At 38.2% G+C, this 17,982-nt stretch overlaps 1 protein-coding gene and 1 pseudogene across 1 annotated transcript in view; both read left to right on the forward strand.

Moving 5' to 3' along the window:
* Positions 1-17,492, forward strand: part of MAN1A1 (mannosidase alpha class 1A member 1) — a 161,051-nt gene extending 143,559 nt beyond the window's left edge. Inside the window, exons 9-13 of the mRNA XM_046676214.1 lie at positions 977-1,092; positions 6,802-7,021; positions 7,765-7,937; positions 14,210-14,325; positions 14,714-17,492. Coding sequence (XP_046532170.1) covers positions 977-1,092; positions 6,802-7,021; positions 7,765-7,937; positions 14,210-14,325; positions 14,714-14,840 — 752 coding nt within the window. The 3' untranslated portion in view covers positions 14,841-17,492. The remainder of the gene's footprint in view (positions 1-976; positions 1,093-6,801; positions 7,022-7,764; positions 7,938-14,209; positions 14,326-14,713) is intronic.
* LOC124247152 (acidic leucine-rich nuclear phosphoprotein 32 family member B-like) lies at positions 1,400-2,800 on the forward strand (annotated as a pseudogene).
* Positions 17,493-17,982: the final 490 nt, after the last annotated feature.

Here is a 17,982-nt window from a genome sequence, read left to right on the forward strand (position 1 = left end):
AACAAATAAAGGTTTGATTTTTTTTTAATAGACATAAAATTGGGTTTTTAGTTATGAAACTTCAAATGCAATTTTTCAAAGTAAGGGTATCTTATGAATGTTTAAGTTCTCTATGAGTTCTAGGAAGGATATTTCAAATAGATTATGAATCTGTTTTTGTAGGTAAATGTGCTTGAAAAATAAAAGGATGAATTCAAGCAGTGGGCGGAAGAATACATATAGTGTTTCATGGGGGAGAGCAGGCAGATCCATGTGCGAGACCCTGTGTGGGCTGTAGTGTCAGATGGCATTTCCAGTGCTGTCATCTCATTTAGCCTCTCTAAGCCTCAGTTTTCACACTTTTCATGAGAATATGTACCCTACAAGTTGCAAGATTGTAGGTAATATTTAAAAACTGGCAATGGAGGAAGATTGTAGAAATGGAGTATTAGGAAGAAAAACTTCTGCTCTATCCTTCATACTGCCTCTCCTCAAAGGATTTTGATCCTTCGGATTGATAACACTAGATAATTTACCAAATAGTAATAATAACAATAGTAAGCCAAAAGAAGCTGGGGAGCTTCTTGTTTTGTTGCAAACCCCCTTTTTTTTGATTTGCTAATAGTCGTAGCTTTGACATAGTTTATATTATTGAGAGCTAAAGCAATTAAAAATTTATTTGAATATATACCATGAAACATTTTAATTTGGTATTTCTGCTAGAGAACCAGATTTTTGGAATTAGGGGTGATTATGTATTTTTTATCTTCATGTTTACAAAACTACCATGGCAGTTATTTAGAGTATATCACATGAGTTAACAGCACATCTGCTCGTTTCAGAATATCTTTCTGAAAACAAGAGATTTGTTGGCATTTAAATGTAACGTGAATTGCAGTCGTTGTGGGGTTGTGCATCCCTGTTGCTAATGTGATTTTGCTGCATTATCTGAATTAAAGGCTGAATCACTCTCAAATTCATTTCCCTCCCTTTGCAGATCATGTCTCAGTTGGAGGACTTGGAGACAGCTTTTATGAATATTTGCTAAAGTCATGGTTAATGTCTGGCAAGAAAGATCTAGAAGCTAAGAAGATGTATTTTGAGGCTGTTCAGGTAAACCCAGTATTTAAATCATCTTTGCCGCTCAACTCTAACCTATAACTTGCATATTAATCAAACTTTAATGAAAAAATGGAATACTCCATGAGTGGGTTCCAAAATATTTCCACTTGGGTAGAGTTCAAAGCTGTTAGTATAATTATAATAGTAATGATCAGACCGGATGTATTTAGTTCTAAGGGCAGTTAAACATTTTTTACATGGTTCAAACCTCAGTGAAGATTCACATATCTGAAAAAGGGATGTTTTTCTTCAATAAGTATGAGTTCCCTGCTTAGAAGCACAATTAAAATTGCGGGGGAAAAAAATCCTGAATTTGTATTCTGAAAATTGACTAAGTTAAAATTGCCCAAGATTGGCGGGGCCGAGTCGAGCCGAGCAGCCGGCTGCGCCGCGTCGCCGGTTTAAGCGCAGTGCGGGGCCATGGTCGGGGGTGGCGGTAGTGAGGCGCCGCGCTCCGGCCCCCTTTCCCTCCATGGTTTCTTTCCACTCCCGTGAGTAACTTGGCTCCGGGGGCTCCGCTCGCCCGCCCCACGCCGCCCCCCGCCGCGAGCAGACCCTTCCGACGGCCCACACCGCGCAGGCTGGGCCGCCTCTCCCCGCTCCGCCCCCGCCGCGGAAAGTTAAGTTTGAAGAGTGGGGAAGACGGGAACATGGACATGAAGAGGAGGATCCACCTGGAGCTGCGGAACCGGACCCCGGCCGCGGTTCGAGAACTTGTCTTGGACAATTGCAAATCAAACGATGGGAAAATTGAGGGCTTAACAGCTGAATTTGTGAAAGAGTTCCTCAGTCTAATAAATGTAGGCTTGATTTTCAGTTTCAAATCTCCCCAAACTACCTAAATTGAAAAAGCTTGAGCTCAGTGACAATAGAATCTTTGGAGGTCTGGACATGTTAGCAGAAAAACTTCCAAATCTCACACATCTAAACTTAAGTGGAAATAAACTGAAAGACATCGGCACCTTGGAACCTCTGAAAAAGTTGGACTGTCTGAAAAGCCTGGATCTGTTTAACGGTGAGGTTACTAACCTGAATGACTACCGAGACAGTGTCTTCAAGCTCCTGCCCCAGCTGACCTACCTGGATGGCTATGACCGAGAGGATCAGGAAGCCCCCGACTCGGATGCCGAGGTGGACGGTGTGGACGAAGAAGAGGAGGATGAAGAGGATGAGGATGGTGAGGAGGAAGGATTTGGACATGATGGAGAAGTTGCTGAAGATGAAGAGGATGAGGATGAGGATGAAGAGGAGGAAGAAAGCGGGAAAGGTGAAAAGAGGACGAGAGAAACAGATGATGAAGGAGAAGATGATTAAGACCCCAAATAACCTGCAGAAAAGAGAACTGTTCAGTATGGGTTGGACTGCTCATGGATTTGGTAGCTGTTTAATAATAATTTTAAAAAGGTAGCTGTGATACAAACCCCAGGACACCCACCCACCCAAAGAGCCAAAGAATAGTTCCTGTGACATTCCGCCTCCCTCTGTTTAATCCCTCTTGGAAATCCACCACCAAGTTTGGGGACTTCACCCCAACAAAATTATAAGCGTTGTTAGGTTTTCGTGTCAGACTCTTGCTGTGGCGTGGATAGCTGTGATTGGCGAGTCAGCCGTCTATGGCTACCAGTTACACCGAGATTGTAACAGCATTTTTACTTTCTGTACAACAAAGAAGCTTTGTAAATAAAATCTTAACATTTTGGGTCTGTTTTTTCATGCTTTTCTTTTTAATGAAATTTTTTTACATTAGGACCTTTTATGTAACAACTGCCAAAAAAATATTTTTAAGAATTTAAGTGAAATAAACATGTTCCTCTTTGGTAAAAAACAAAAACAAAAAATGCCCAAGATTACAGACAATCCCAGTCTACCTCCATTTGAAGTAAACTTATCTCCAGAGATATGTGGACAGTACTCTAAGGAAATTCACCTATAAAATTCTGAACTAACTGAAATAATATTTAAGGTAAGATTATTAATAGTTTTAAAAGACCCTTTATAATGGAAGAAGAATGAGAAGGAGCAAAAATTTGTTGAATTGCCTGCTGTGTACTAAGCAGTGTGTTAGTAGATACTTTAAAGAAAGTGTTTGTTTCCTCACAATAGTTTATGTATTATTCACCCAGTTTTACAGATAAGGGAACTAAACCTCAGAGACGGTGAGTGCACAACCAAAATTCCAACTAAAATTTGTCTTAACACCTGTCCCTTTTTACCTCACCCCTATGGATTTATTTGTGAATAAGAATTTCCATATTACATTTAAATGTTTCTTTCTAGGCAGTAAGTTAATAAGAAAAGTTAGAAACTACTTAGCAAAGTCTACAGAAGGTGGTCAGTGGAAAAGTAAACGGAAGCACCTCCGATTAAGCCTCAGTCAAAAATGAAATACAGTTTGACCGCAAATAAAGTGAAATTATTTTATATAAAATACATGGACATGTTCCCCACTTTTCAGGAACAAAATGTTTTACCAGAATCAAGTACTTTTGTGGTTGATAAGTATTTTGTATGGTAACATATATTTTTTAAGTATTAATTATTATCAAGGCGTCTCAAATAATGTTGTAAAATTATGGCTAAATCATCATAAAATTGATCTTTTCATTGGCCATTTGGAAATTTTTTATAATCGAGAATAGTAATTCATAGGGGGAAAAAATGGAAATTTGTAATCTCGGTGATATAGCCAGTGTTCTAAAATTGGTCTCCCTGACAGGAGGTCTGGGTGATTTTGACATAGGCTGATTTATTTATTTAAGTATACATACAACTCACTCTGCTCTGGTTGCCCAGATTGAATATTATATTGATTCCCTCCCCTGGGCAATAGGGAGCTTCACTAAGTAGAGCAGATGCAACTCTTGACTATTTCACATAGAAGAACCAGAACACCTTAGTTAGAACATTGGCCTTCATTTAGCACAGACTTTATTAAAGCACGTGATGAATGTCAAAGGCAGACTAGGATATGGTTCACATGGCCTCTTCCAGGTTTTTCTTCACTTCTATGAGGTTTCAGGTTTTAACCTAGGGAGTTCTCATCCATAGAGTATGGTTTCCATTATGTCATTTTTTTTTTTAATTTTATTTTTTTCCTTTTTCTCCCCAAAGCCCCCCAGTACATAGTTGTATATTCTTCGTTGTGGGTCCTTCTAGTTGTGACATGTGGGACGCTGCCTCAGTGTGGTTTGATGAGCAGTGCCATGTCCGCGCCCAGGATTCGAACCAACGAAATACTGGGCCGCCTGCAGCAAAGCGCGCGAACTTAACCACTCAGCCACGGGACCAGCCCCCCATTATGTCATTTTTTAATTACTATCCTGCTGGATATTTTATTATTCTAATCTTAAAGTGGCCCCCTGAGATCTTGATCCTCCAGGAAAGGCAACTTTAAAATATTCTTTGAAATAGTTTCCCCCCGTTTCTAGAACTATACCCACACAGCTTTAACATATTGTATTTAGACAAACCATTGACAGGAAAATCCATTAAGAGCAAATAAAGTCAGAATGTTTCCTATTTCTCTTTATAGTAAAAAAAAAAAAAAACCACTTTCAATCCATTATGTGTCTTAAACTTAGAAAGCAAAGCTAGAACAATTAAACTTCTGATTGTGAGAAGCAGCCATGTCTTATGGAGCAAAGTGTCTTTCTGCTGAGCTGTAATTTAAAAGATCATTGTTACTGAGGAGAAGATCCCTTCATTATTGTTCTGGACAGTTGAGTTCCTGGAGATACAGATCATCAGTTTTAGCTTCAAGTGGATTTTGGAAAATGTTTAATCCCAGAGTGGTACGTTTTCTTTGGTTGTTTTAGTAACAAAATACTCTGAGCTTTCAACTGGCTAGTATGGCCTTATCTGGAAACCACAGTGAGAATCCACAGTGGTGGATGCTCTCCCTGCCAGAGGTCCATTGGAGTGAATGGTATCTGGGCAAGTGATGTATTAAACATTTAGGATTCAAAGGCTTCATCAAACTAATTTTTTTCAAATATAGAAGGATGAAATCACAAAATAAGGAATACTCTTTTTTCCTAATCACTTCTCCATAGGCTTGGCACCTGTTTTTTAGAGCCACTAAAGACTATTTTTTCTTCATTTATATTTATTTACATTTTCCCACTGCCACACAAATATTGCTTTAAATGTCTTGGAACTTTGTTGTAGTTTATTTTGAGAGGTAGCAACTTGGTCAGAATCATGCCAAAAATAATATAGTACTTTATTCAGGATCCATAACAGGGTAATAATGTTTCCCTAATCCATGCTTAAAAGCTATTACTCTGGCCGTGTAGAAAGAATAATTTCTTGGGTGATGATCAAGTATCTGCTTGAAGGACTTTATTGCAATTTGTGCTATGAGAAGTGTAAATAGCTAAGATGTTCAGTTGCATTAAATAAGAATGAAATATTCATGTAATAACTAGACCATCAATAAAATTAGCTTAACCACAGTTAATGAGCACAGTAGTGTGTTCATTTATTTCTTACCATCTTGGTTTCATTTGTTTATTTCTAATAAAGATAGGAAAGGTTTTATCTGCCTGTGTATTCATTCTTATTCGTTCTTCTCTATCACAGGTTTTGTTTGTGTCTACTATTCCCAAATATATTTCCAAAAAACTCCTCTTTTTTGATAATAGGTAACAGGTATAGACACAGTCATAGCACTTTTCCTTCTATGGAGTAACTGGGGTGGGCAGAGCATTTCCGGTTACAGTAATTGGAAATTAGTAATTCCAAATACTTGCACTTCATTTTTGCTTTTTAAAATATAAGGCTTATTGTATTTTCCCTATCTAATTTAAAAGAATATCAGCTGTCCTGGGGAAGAAATAAAAGTGTTTTATAAATAATTTTTTGTAAACATTGTCATTTCTCCCAAATTTATGGATCTTTATTCATTTTTTCTTTTTTAAAAAGGATTTATTCATTGCATACTAATGTGCTTTTTAATAGAATTATTAGGGGGAACTTAACTCAAGTGTTACCACAATGGAAAAGTGAATGTTGTGGTAAATGACCTTTATCAAGTGCGAGTCACAGTACTGACCGCTCTATAAACAAAATTTTGCGGAGGATTTCAGTAGATTCTACTATTCCCATTTTCCAAATAAGGGTACTGAGATTTAGGGATACAGCAAGCAAGTAACCCACAAAGTTCACAGACAGCAAGTATTGCAGCTGGAATTTGAAGCCGGGCAACCTGACTCGAGAACAGCTCCTCTGTCCCGCTCAGTTTTCTACCCCTCCAAGCCTAAGAGCAAAAGGAAGGGTAATACCACAAGCCTGGGTTTTATACACAAATATGTTCCATTCTTCATCCAGGGTAGGGCCACAGTGTTATTTCTCCTTCTGTGGAAAGGGAAATGCACTAAGCCAACCATTACACTATACCAGTGGCCTGTCTTTGAGAAGGGGACAGCTTTTTGGGTATGAGGACTCCACACATTTGGTCATGGAACCAAGCAACAACAACTAGGCTGGCCCAACAGCATTACTTCCAACTCACCAAACTAATAAAGCATAGACTAGAGGGAGAATACAGAAGGCAATAACATGTAACTTTAGGTTGAATTGGGTTTGCAACATCAAACTCGAATTGTGAGTGATGTTTTATCTTTTTTTAATGTCGGGGGGTATTTTTAGTATAAATTTGAGAAGAGATTGCAAAATATTGAAAATAAGTCTTACTTTCAGGCAATTGAGACTCACATGATCCGCAAGTCTAGTACGGGACTAACATACATTGCAGAGTGGAAAGGGGGCCTCCTGGAACACAAGATGGGCCACCTGACCTGCTTTGCTGGAGGCATGTTTGCGCTCGGGGCAGACGATGCTCCCCCAGGCATGACCCAGCACTACCTTCAACTCGGGGCTGAAATTGCCCGTACCTGTCATGAGTCGTACAATCGCACTTGTGAGTACCTGTCATTCCTCACTTACAATCTATTCCCACCTGCTTTTATTTGATTCAGTAAGGAAGTTTGCCATTGCTGCCATTGAAAGAATATCCACTGTGGCTAATGAAACCTGAAGATCATAATTAATATCTAAAAGGAATTTCTATTTTTACATTGAGGCACTGCTTTTTCTACATAAAAATATTTACCCTTAGTTTGCCAAGAAATAAAAATCCAGGCTATAAAGGTTAAGCCAGTCTGATTTGTTGACCCTGTGGTAGGTAAATAACATTGGGCAACAGTCTCTGTCCCTGTGCAAAAGGAACTTAGTATTTTATAAACCACAATTAATCTTCCCGGTATCTCCATGGAATAAACTGTGTCTGGCTCCTTTCTCATAACATAGGAGTTTGAAGCACAGAAATTAAATAACCTTTCATGACATAATGACCTAGAATTCTCAACCACTGATTTTTCTAGCTAGTTAATAAGGTTTTTTGTGGTTCCTTGTACGTGCCTGGAGGGTGCTCAGTAAATGGTGGTTAAATGAAAGAAAAGGATCATATCATTTTCTAAAATGGACTCTTTCAGAGGACTAAATTTTAAAAGTGTATTGAATATTGCTTATGATATGACGTTTGTAACTGTTCCTTAAAGTGATTGTTTTTGGCATCTCTCTTGAATGTTATGAAGTACTTTTTAGTTTCATTTAAGCATTGTTCAGGACAATGACACTTGTCACCCATTGCATGTCCTTTAGTTGTGAAACTGGGACCAGAAGCTTTCAGATTTGATGGCGGTGTTGAAGCCATTGCTACAAGGCAAAATGAAAAATACTACATCCTCCGGCCAGAGGTGGTGGAGACTTACATGTACATGTGGCGACTGACTCATGATCCGAAGTACAGGAAATGGGCCTGGGAAGCCGTGGAGGTGATGTTCTAACTTGCTTATGCTTCTTAGAGATAAATGACTCAGGAAAAAATGTCCAGTGATGCTATAAATGTAGCATATCAACTTTCATATGATTTTTTAAAACTTTGACCAGCCTCTTTTCCATTCAAGACTGAGTGTTTTCAGTGAAATCACCCTACATCCCTGGCTTCAACTTTGCTTTGTTTAACAGTGATATAAATATACCTACTTTGATATTGAAAGAAATATCTAGAAGGGCATATTATGAAATTAAGTTCCCACAGCTATAGAAATGGTGATCACTTAACTCCACAAAGGGTTACTTGGGGAGAGTCACTCCTGCCTATTCTTGGTTTCAAGAAACCACTGTGTGGCTTTTTCTGTTAGTCTTTGGGCACTGAAATGATGATATATGCTTTTACTTGGAGTAAATTAGCTGCTTAGATCTAGCTTTTAGAAAGAGCCTATAGAAGAACTACTTTGTGCGAGAACATTCCTTCACTAGTCAGGTTTCTCTGAATGTCTATAAGCTTTCCATCTGTCCAGTGTCTTGTTTTGTCTTTGTCACCTCTTGGGTCTCTTCCTGCGAATATGGTGTATCCTTTTCCTACGCGAATCTATTGAACACTTTGTGTGCTGGAACCCAGCAGAGGCACACTCCAGAATCTGCATCCAACAATGTCTAATTTTAAGAGCTATTATTCTGAAAGGAATGGGAGGAAATTCAGGAGATAAGAATAAGCAAACACTTTAAATACACTCCCTTCTTCTCTAGCACTCTTTGTTAGAAAGTCAGCTGTCTTTAAAACCTGTCCATTAGGAATAACTTCTCTCAGGGAATCTAAAATGAATATTACCTTTGTGTAAAATTTAACTAATATCTTAGGAAGCCGTTGATGAATCTTGCTTATTACCCTCTTCATTTAGTATGTGTCTTATCACTAGTCATCAGTCATTTTGAATAATAGCAATTCTTTAGGCCTCTTTTTTTTTTCTGCAAAGTTTTCTAATTATGTTTAGTCAGTGGTAATTGCAGTTTCTTTAAATTTATGGGTTTTTTCTCTCAAAAATGTATTAAAATTGAGGTTCCTCTAAGCTTTGGTGATGGGGAATTTTTTAGTCTCCATAGGCCAGCAAAGGAATTAAGGCTAATATTCACCTTGCAAATAGCAGTTTAAATTGAAAATATCAGGAATAACATATTTCATCAAGTGTAAACACCATAATTGATAAGTAATACCATTATTTTATATACCACTAAGAAAGTACAACACTAACAATTAAATTAGGACATGCCAATTTTAAAGATGTTAAAATATGAAAAATGTATGATAGAAATTGATCAAAAATGGAAAATAAGTCAGTCTCTATGGTCATGTGGGCAGGAAGTGTTCATTTGCTTGGTTCTTCAGGGGAATTTGTTTGTGAAGTAATAAGATTGGTTATGTGTTAGGATTTTTATCTGTTGTCAACTTTTAGTGTAACATCTGATATGAAATTGTTTCCCTGTGTCACAACACTAACTTCTGCTAGAACTTGAAATACAGTGGGAAGGGAGGAGTGCTGGGCCTTTGCCTTTTTTAGAGCACAAAAATTATAGACTTAGAAGCTGTGGCAGCACTTCTTTTTCCCTTGTGTCACTCCACTCAGCATGTACACACACACACACCCGTGTTTCAGCCACAGCTGCAGTGGGCAGTGCCCTCACGTGCTGGCAGGCAGCATCCCACAAGCGCCCACTGCTTCCCAGCTTTCCTGACTCAGAGCTTCTTCCCAGGCAGCTGGCTGTGAGCTGGGAAGTGTGGGAGTTAATGGCCCCAGGGGCAACCTTCAACCTATGAGGTTTTGGAGTTAATGGATAACTATCCCAGTCTTCCTTTTTTGAAGAAAAATTCCTAGATGTGTTCCACACAGTTCCTCAGAGGACTTCCAGCAGGAGGGAGCTCCCATTGCACACCGCTGTATTAGCTCAACATATTTCAGTGGCTCTTCTTCCTTCCCTGTTTCACTCTCCTCACTCGCTCACTTCCTGATATCACCTCCCCAGAAAACTTCCTACATCCATTCCTCATCACATGCTCTCTTTTTAGGGGAACCCAAGCTAATGCATAGGGGATCTTAAAAATCACCTAGTCCGCCTTCCACTCAATGAAAAGTCTGCTCTCCATATCTTGCCAGATGGCTATTCTTTATCAATTCAAGGACTTTGTAGCAAAAAAGAATATACTACTAATAAAGTAATTCATTCCATATTTTAATGGCTGAAAGTGTTAGCAAGTTATTTCTTTTGAAACCAGAAATTTATAGTGTTCTGTGCTCTGGGGATACTGGGGGGAAAACACCCTCTCTCTTCTACCTTTCACCTGCTCAGTTATCTGAAGTCAGCTCATTCTGCCACCTGTTCCCTTCCTCACCCGTCACTTCCCTCCACCTTGTCCTCATGACATGGTTTCCAGCTCTAGCGTCTCCAGCACAGCCCTGTGACTCAAGAACTTCACCTCTGAGGGTTACTTCCCGCAGCCTGTGATCCAACTTGTTCTTCTTGTAGATTTATAAAGCCCCTGGCATATGTTGAAATTATGGTCACATGACGTTAACCACTCCATTAGCTACCGTTGACACGTCTCTGTTGTTCTGTACTTGTTTCCACCCATGCTTGCGGTTTGTAAAGTGTTTGTCAGCTGTTCTCCTATCTTCTAACAGAGTCCTTCCTTCCCAGCCTTCTTTCGCTGATACACTTGGTAAACCTGCTTTCCATGTCTTAACTAAATTTCTGAATAATAATGTCGAACAAAATATGAAAGTACATGATCCAGCATGCGGTGTTAGAGACCTCCTCCACTGGTTACCACCATCCATTCATCACAGGTGTGCAAGCGCTTGTGCACCTACCCGACAGAAAAACATCTACCTGATGGTTCTTTTTCTTTTTCTCAATAATGTCACAAAGAACTTTATTAAATTCCTCCCAATTAAATATGTATAATTAATGTTCTGATAAAGCTCATACTGTGGGTTATACGTATACATTCATATATGTGTAGGTAAATATAGATTATATAGTGTCTATAAATGTAGGTATGTATACATTGTATACTGTCTTTGCCAGTCCACAGTAGTGGATAAGCCTTGTTATATGGGGATTTCTTTTTTTTGTACAGACATGTTTCTCTAGTCCTCTAAATCTGACCTTTTCCACCTGGATGTTCTGGCTCTCAGAGAGGGATTTGTCTTCCACATTCCTTCTTCTGCCCCCCAGGCTTGATCCCTGTTTCTAAACTCTGACATGTCCATTTTATCTGGTTCTACCTTTAAGGTCAGACCAAACTCAACAGGTCAGCCTTGTTATCAGCCTTGTTCCCTGAGATCTGCTCAGAAATCTCTGTGGATCAACTGTGTAGATATCTAACCCAGAAGATAAGAGGATGCTTTTCTAGCCTCACAGTGGTGATTTCTGATGGATTTAACTCACACTGCTCTCTGCTCTCTTACCTTTCTCCCCCTAAAAAGTATGGTCGCTTGGCATCAGGTGTGTCCTTCCTCCTTTGTTTAGAGCTCCAGTCTATCCTTCTGTTCTCTGCTGTTAGCACATCCCAGTCACTTATGGTCCCTAATAATGTAATCATTTACATAGAATTGAGCTGGTCCCTATGCCTAAAGGTTGAGAGTCCCAAGAACAGAGTGCAGTAAAATGATGTTCTCATCAGACGACGCAGCATAGATACATGAGCGCTTCCACCGCTGAGGTACTGTACAACCAGGGCCTGGTACCAGGGCCCCAGAGAGCTGCTTGTCCTCAGCTTCACAATCTTAAAGTCTTAAAATTTAGACTTGCCATGAAGATTAAAAATCTGAAAGTTAAAAATGCCTCTTTGGCATTTTCTTTTATTTTTTTCTTTTTAATTTACGAAAAGCCTCAAAAAATAAAAGTAGCTAGTCCTCCCTAATCCTCGGAAAGGCCTCAGTCACTGTGCTGAGCATGTCATCTTGTTTTTGCCTCATGACAACCCCATGTTGAGCAAAGGGCCGCCACCTGGGTCCAGGACCCTCTGAGGTCACAGTTCAAGAGTCTAGGGCTGGGATTCAGCGCCTCCTCTGAAACTTTAGGCTGTGTTCTTGGCTACTATGACTCACCACATTAGGACTGCGGGAGGAAAAGAATGACTGGGGTGACCTTGAAAAGAGGAGAAATGATTGGGCATTGTCTACCCCCCACAGCAACTTTTTTTCTGTAACAAAATAAGGTCCTTATGGAAATTTGTATGGGAGGAAGGGGTGGCTGTCTTTCATGCCCGGTCCTCTCTAGCTTATCACCAAAGAACTTCAAGGGAAAAACCAAGAAAAAGTTTTGTGGTTATAATCCATTTTTTTCCGGAAATGTCTGAAAATAGGATTTCATTATGTTCCGTAACAACGAATTTTCCCATTTCTTCTAAATCCTGATTTTTTTTTTCATTTTTTACAAATAATTTTTGGCCTACTCCAGTGTATCTGGTATTTGAATTTTTATCAAAAAGAACTTTTATCAAAAAAAAGAAGGAAGGAAAAAAATAATAGGACCTGCAAGTTCCTTTCTGCAGCCTTTTCCCCTACTTGGCTCCTTGTCTGCAACTAAGAATATAATCAAAGCATTTATTTTAACTTGATCTTATTTTCCTGGTGGCTTTTAAAAAGTACCAAATCATTAGAGATTTTCTTTATTCATGCAGCCTGTCAGTTAGATTTCTTTACCCTGGTAATTAAATGCTTCTCCTCGTGGCCCCGTGCACTCTCCCTTCTGCCCTCCACCCATAGTGTGCAAAATCAATATCCTCAATATCAGTATCTGCAGATGGAAGCTGAGCGCTCGGCACAATGTCTCTGCTCACTAGATTTGCCGTATCTCTCTCTCTTTGCTGGGCTCCGCATTCTTAGAGCCATGTTTTCCTCCCAAACCCTTTTCTAGTTAATGAAGATTTTTCTAAGTTAATATAGCATGATGTGTGCTTTCCATCTTCTTGCTAGTTGGGTGAAATGGGGGAAAAATGGGGTGTAATTATGCATGTAAGAAAAAGAGGGACAGGGTTTTGATTCATAAGAGAAAACTGAAAAATGCATGAAAAATGACATGAAAACCTAAGAGTTTTCTTATTAATGGTTTTTTTCTGTGTTCTTTATTTCATCATAAATATTAGGGGGTTCAGTCTTAAACTTTATTATTTTTGTCCACATGCTATGAATTAGAAACAGATTTCTGATGGCAATTTTTATACAATGGAAATTTTTATTTGACTATATAGTTAATAGGATTAGTGGGATGTGATAAGTGGAAAATAACTTTCCTGGAGATGAATATGCCTGCTAACCAGCAAAGCAGCCAGTGTAATTTCAAAGTACAAGGAGCAGTCAACTAAGGGGCAGCTGACAAAGTAGAGGGCAAGTTATTTCAGGTTGTTACCTAAATTTTCATTTATACACTGCCCAACCCATCTCTTTTCCAAAAACTCATTATAGTCAGATAACTACAGGAATATAGGATCCTTTCTCTCTAGATAATTACCGCTGGATTCATCCTATCTTCTTCCATCTCAGACTAAAGAAAAGAAAAATACATTTTGGAAATAGATACCAGCCACATTTTTCTCACTGCTTTCCATTTTCTTCTTTTATATCTGTTTCCAGTATCATGAATTAGTACTCCACAATCAATTTTTAAGAAATAGGATGGTCTGATTATAGCCGCAGCTGATTTTGGTCCCGTGCACTTTCTCAACCAGAGGTTTATCGTCACAGTTGACATTAATAATCTCTCAAGACCAGGGCGTCAACAAACCTTTCCTGTAAGGGCCAGAGAGAGTTAGGCTTGGGGGCCGTATGCGACTACTCAACTCTGCCATTTGTAACGAAAAAACAGCCACAGACAATATGTAAACAAAGGAGCATGGCTGTGGTTCCATAACACTTTATTTACAAAAGCAAACAGCAGACTAGATTTAGCCTGTGGCCCGTAGTTTGACAAACCCTTCTCTAGACCATAGACAGAAATGGTAAAAATCACTGAAAAATTATTCCAAAACTAAGTGTGGAAGTTTTTCTATTCAGGTGAGATATATTGTCCATATGTCCTGTAATTTTTCATACCTTATTTGCATTTACATTTTATGTTTTTTTAAATTTTCACCTGAAATGGTTACAATCTATCGTTCCATTTGAATCCTCATTTTATTTGAATTTGACAATGCAATAACAAAATTAGTAACAATCGGTTTACTGAAATGTGACCATTTTTTCCCCTCTTCTTTGTAATGTAGGCCCTGGAAAATCACTGCCGGGTGAACGGAGGCTATTCGGGCCTAAGGGATGTTTACCTCAGCCATGAGAGTTATGATGACGTGCAGCAAAGTTTCTTCCTGGCAGAGACGCTGAAGTAAGTAAAAATTACTCTCAAAACTGAGGCACCTGGCCAGATCTTTGTAGATGTCTGTATCATGAACATGTTCAGGGAATACGAAGTATGACTGCTTCCGAACACCGTTCTGTACGCATGGCAGTAATTGCAGGTGTGTTTTCAGTCATTGTGTAAGTTTGATGACTTGGGACTGCTTTGTGTGGGTCTCACACACAGTACCAAGCCCAGAGTAGCTTCTTCACTCCACGTTAAGGAGTATATCCCCTCAGGGTTTGCTCTACTTCCCTGTTGTCCGTCCTTCTCCACGAGATGCGTGGAGACACTGATGTAGCGTTTGTGGTGTCTTTGTGGTTTCACTGCCTGACGTGGTCTCTCGGGCCTCATGTACTCATGTCTCTCTCTCCAGATATTTGTACTTAATATTTTCTGATGACGACCTACTCCCTCTGGAACATTGGATCTTCAACACCGAGGCACATCTGCTCCCTGTACTCTGTTCGGATGGAAAGGAGAGTGAAGGCAATGAACAATAAAAAGACAATTGATATTTTCTTCTGCTCCATTCCCTTCACTGCATACCTTCATAATTCCTTTTCTGGTGTTCAGGCACATGTTGAACTTTTATTAATAGGTCTGTGATTATTCTAAGTTCTAAAATTGTTTTGCAGTCTTTCATGTTTACCATCAGAAGCATTGACAGACCTAAATTCCTTATCATAGCCCTTATTATTCTATCAGTGGATCACAAGTTGTTCTTTCTTTTCTTTTTTTTTTTAAGTAATCTCTGGAGTTCATGAAGGTATCGTATCATTTTTATTAAACTGAGTAGAATGGTATACCAATGACCTCTTAATTACAATTTTGATTTGACTGCAAAACTTTTTCCTCCTCTATGAGGAGATGATGTCTGCTTTAAGCTGTAATGTTTTGCCATGTTGCAAAAAGCCATAATAATAAATTAAATATTAAAGAAGCTTTTTTCCTTTTCGATTTCATATTAATCTGGTTTGTCTATCCACCAGAGACAGATCTTATAACTGTGACAGCCTCCTTATGCGGGTCTATCTTTATTTGATAGAATGTCTTCTAAAATACTTCACTCACATTGTAATTCAAATTAGATCTCATTCCAAAAGGATCATCTCATGTTGACCTCATTTCGTTGGAACCACAGTATATTTTTGTTGGTTAATTATATTAGTGTTTCCTAATTTGTGAATTAGTTCTCAAATTTTGCTTTAAATGCCCTGTGTCATTTCTGGATCGTGTACTGGTTAATTATTTTTTCCATTCCCTACCGCACAGCGAGGTGAGCTTTCAAGTTCTGCAGAGCTCTCCTATTACTGAATTACATTTTTTAAAGGGAAAAGTGGAACTTTCAGTGGGCCAGCTTTTGCTTTTAACTGAATATATGAAGAAATTGGTCTCCCTAAAGAAAGGGTGAGTATTTCATATGGATTTGGGTTTGCATTTCATCTTTAATTTTTTCTCTTGAGAAAAAGAAAGCATTACATTTGGTTCAGATTTTTCAGATTTGAAAAGGGCCCTTTCTCAAAGGTAGTAAATTATTTCATTTCGGTTTATGAAAGCAAGATTTAACTTTGAAAGAAGCTTTGCCAATGTATCTATTCATGCTCAGTTGAGGAAAACCTAATAAACTTTTAGGCCAAATAAGATTATAGTATATTTTGTCTAGTTAAATTCAACATAGAGATCCGGGCTTAGAAGCAATATATAGGAATGGACATTGCCAATCCCTCACAATCCTGGAGCAGATCAAAATAATTATATGATTCTTCAAAGCATTGTTTTGAGATATGAGTGGTTTTCCCAAGAATAGATTTGGTGACATCTTGTGTTTTCTTATCATATCGGTTCATATTTTAACTATATTCCCAGGAAAGGGCTAATATGATGATGTGCATACTGAGGCACAAAGAGTTTGACCACCTGCATTGTTAACTTCCACCGGTCAGATAGATCAGTGCACTGCCATGAGTTAGGCTGAAGCCTATGAAATTGCTGCATTTGTAGTTTAAAACTGTTCAATATAAGCAATTTTATATGGCTCACCCTTATGTTTTTTAGGATAATTATTTTCTCAGATCTCCATAGACTTAATTGTTTTAGCTGTTTCAACTTTTGAAAGCGTTTCAAAAGATCTTCCGTTGTCTGAAAAGACCACCTTGTGTGACCTGCTCTTTTTTCAGTGTTGTACATTGGTATATGTCGAAGAATAAATTAATAAAATTAGTAAATGGAAAAGATCCTTTAGTACATCATTATTGCCATGTTAATGTGACCCAGAATAACTTCTTCCACTCATATCTTCAGCTCACCTTATGATATGAAATGAATGGATAGTGAGAGTCCTTTTTTCCCTTTTTGCCTTTTAAAGGCAACATATAAAAGATTATTGCCAAAATTGGGCCATATGTATTTAGATTATAATTTTCATGTGAATGTCCTTGGAGTGGCAATTTGTTATTTATTTTCTCTGCTTTTCAATTTGCTTTGAAAGAGCACAAAGCTGGTAGGGCGTTCTGCAGCAGGTCGGATGCTAAAATCAGGTTGTGTGTATACACTGCACTCTAATGTACCTTTTGTCTGCTAATATAAATAGGCAAGAGGATTGTACTACATGTTGCTCTGCCACTGGCAAGAACAAAGTTTTTCAATTCTAGAACTTGGATTTTTAAACGTAAGTCCCAAAACACCAAAAATGTAAACAAGATAAGAGATTAATATTACGGTGATATAATTTAATTAAGGTTAAATTTTGCATTAGTTATTTTAAACAATTGAAGTCCTTAGGTAGACACTGTCTTTCATTCATTTTCTGCAAAACTGTGCAGCTAAGTTTACATATCTATTCATGTCCTGAAAGGTGAATAATTAAAACAGCACTTAATTTTGTGTTTGTGCATATGTTTTTGGTATACTTTGTGCAATTAATATTACATACATAAGGCGTATGGCAATTTACAGAACTCATTGTTTGTCATGACTCCATATGTATTAGCCTCTCTTTCCGTTGATTGTTTTTGATTTGTACGTAAATCCATTCTGTCATTTCCAACTTTATATAAATCTCTAATGTTATGGGAAACATAATAGATTGACACATAATTTTTAAAAACTATATTTGTAAAATTTCTCTATTGTGAATAAAGCCTTTTAATATATCTCATTTGTTTTGTTTTTCTCCTTTTAAGTAAGCTTTTGTATATGTAGGGTGAGTGCATACAGTTGCAAATGGAAATGTTAGACCGTGATAGTGATTCCATACCAAACCCGGAGATTCTTGACAAGGAAACATTTTCCATTAAAAACTTTAAATTGCAAATAGTTTTGCATACACAGCCATTGGTTGGTCAAATACCTTTATTAAGAATCTAGCATGTTTAACACCAGGTCATGTGGGGTAGAAGCGGGGAGTTGATGTCAGAATTGGTATAAAGTATGATGATTGTTCTTAAATTTACAATCCAATGAAGGAGATCAGACTCGCTCCACCACCAAAACAAAACAAAACAGCATTGAGTTGTGTTAAATGATGAGTTCAGCTCTGCTGTGGAGGTTCAGGGGAGCACGAGCTTGCTAGGATTTGAGTGGTCAAAGAGGCTTAATAGAAAAGAGAGAACTGCAGCTACAGAAGAGCCTGCAATATTTTTG

This window comes from Equus quagga, chromosome 11, assembly GCF_021613505.1.
Source record: "Equus quagga isolate Etosha38 chromosome 11, UCLA_HA_Equagga_1.0, whole genome shotgun sequence".
In the NCBI taxonomy this organism is placed as follows: Eukaryota; Metazoa; Chordata; class Mammalia; order Perissodactyla; family Equidae; genus Equus; species Equus quagga.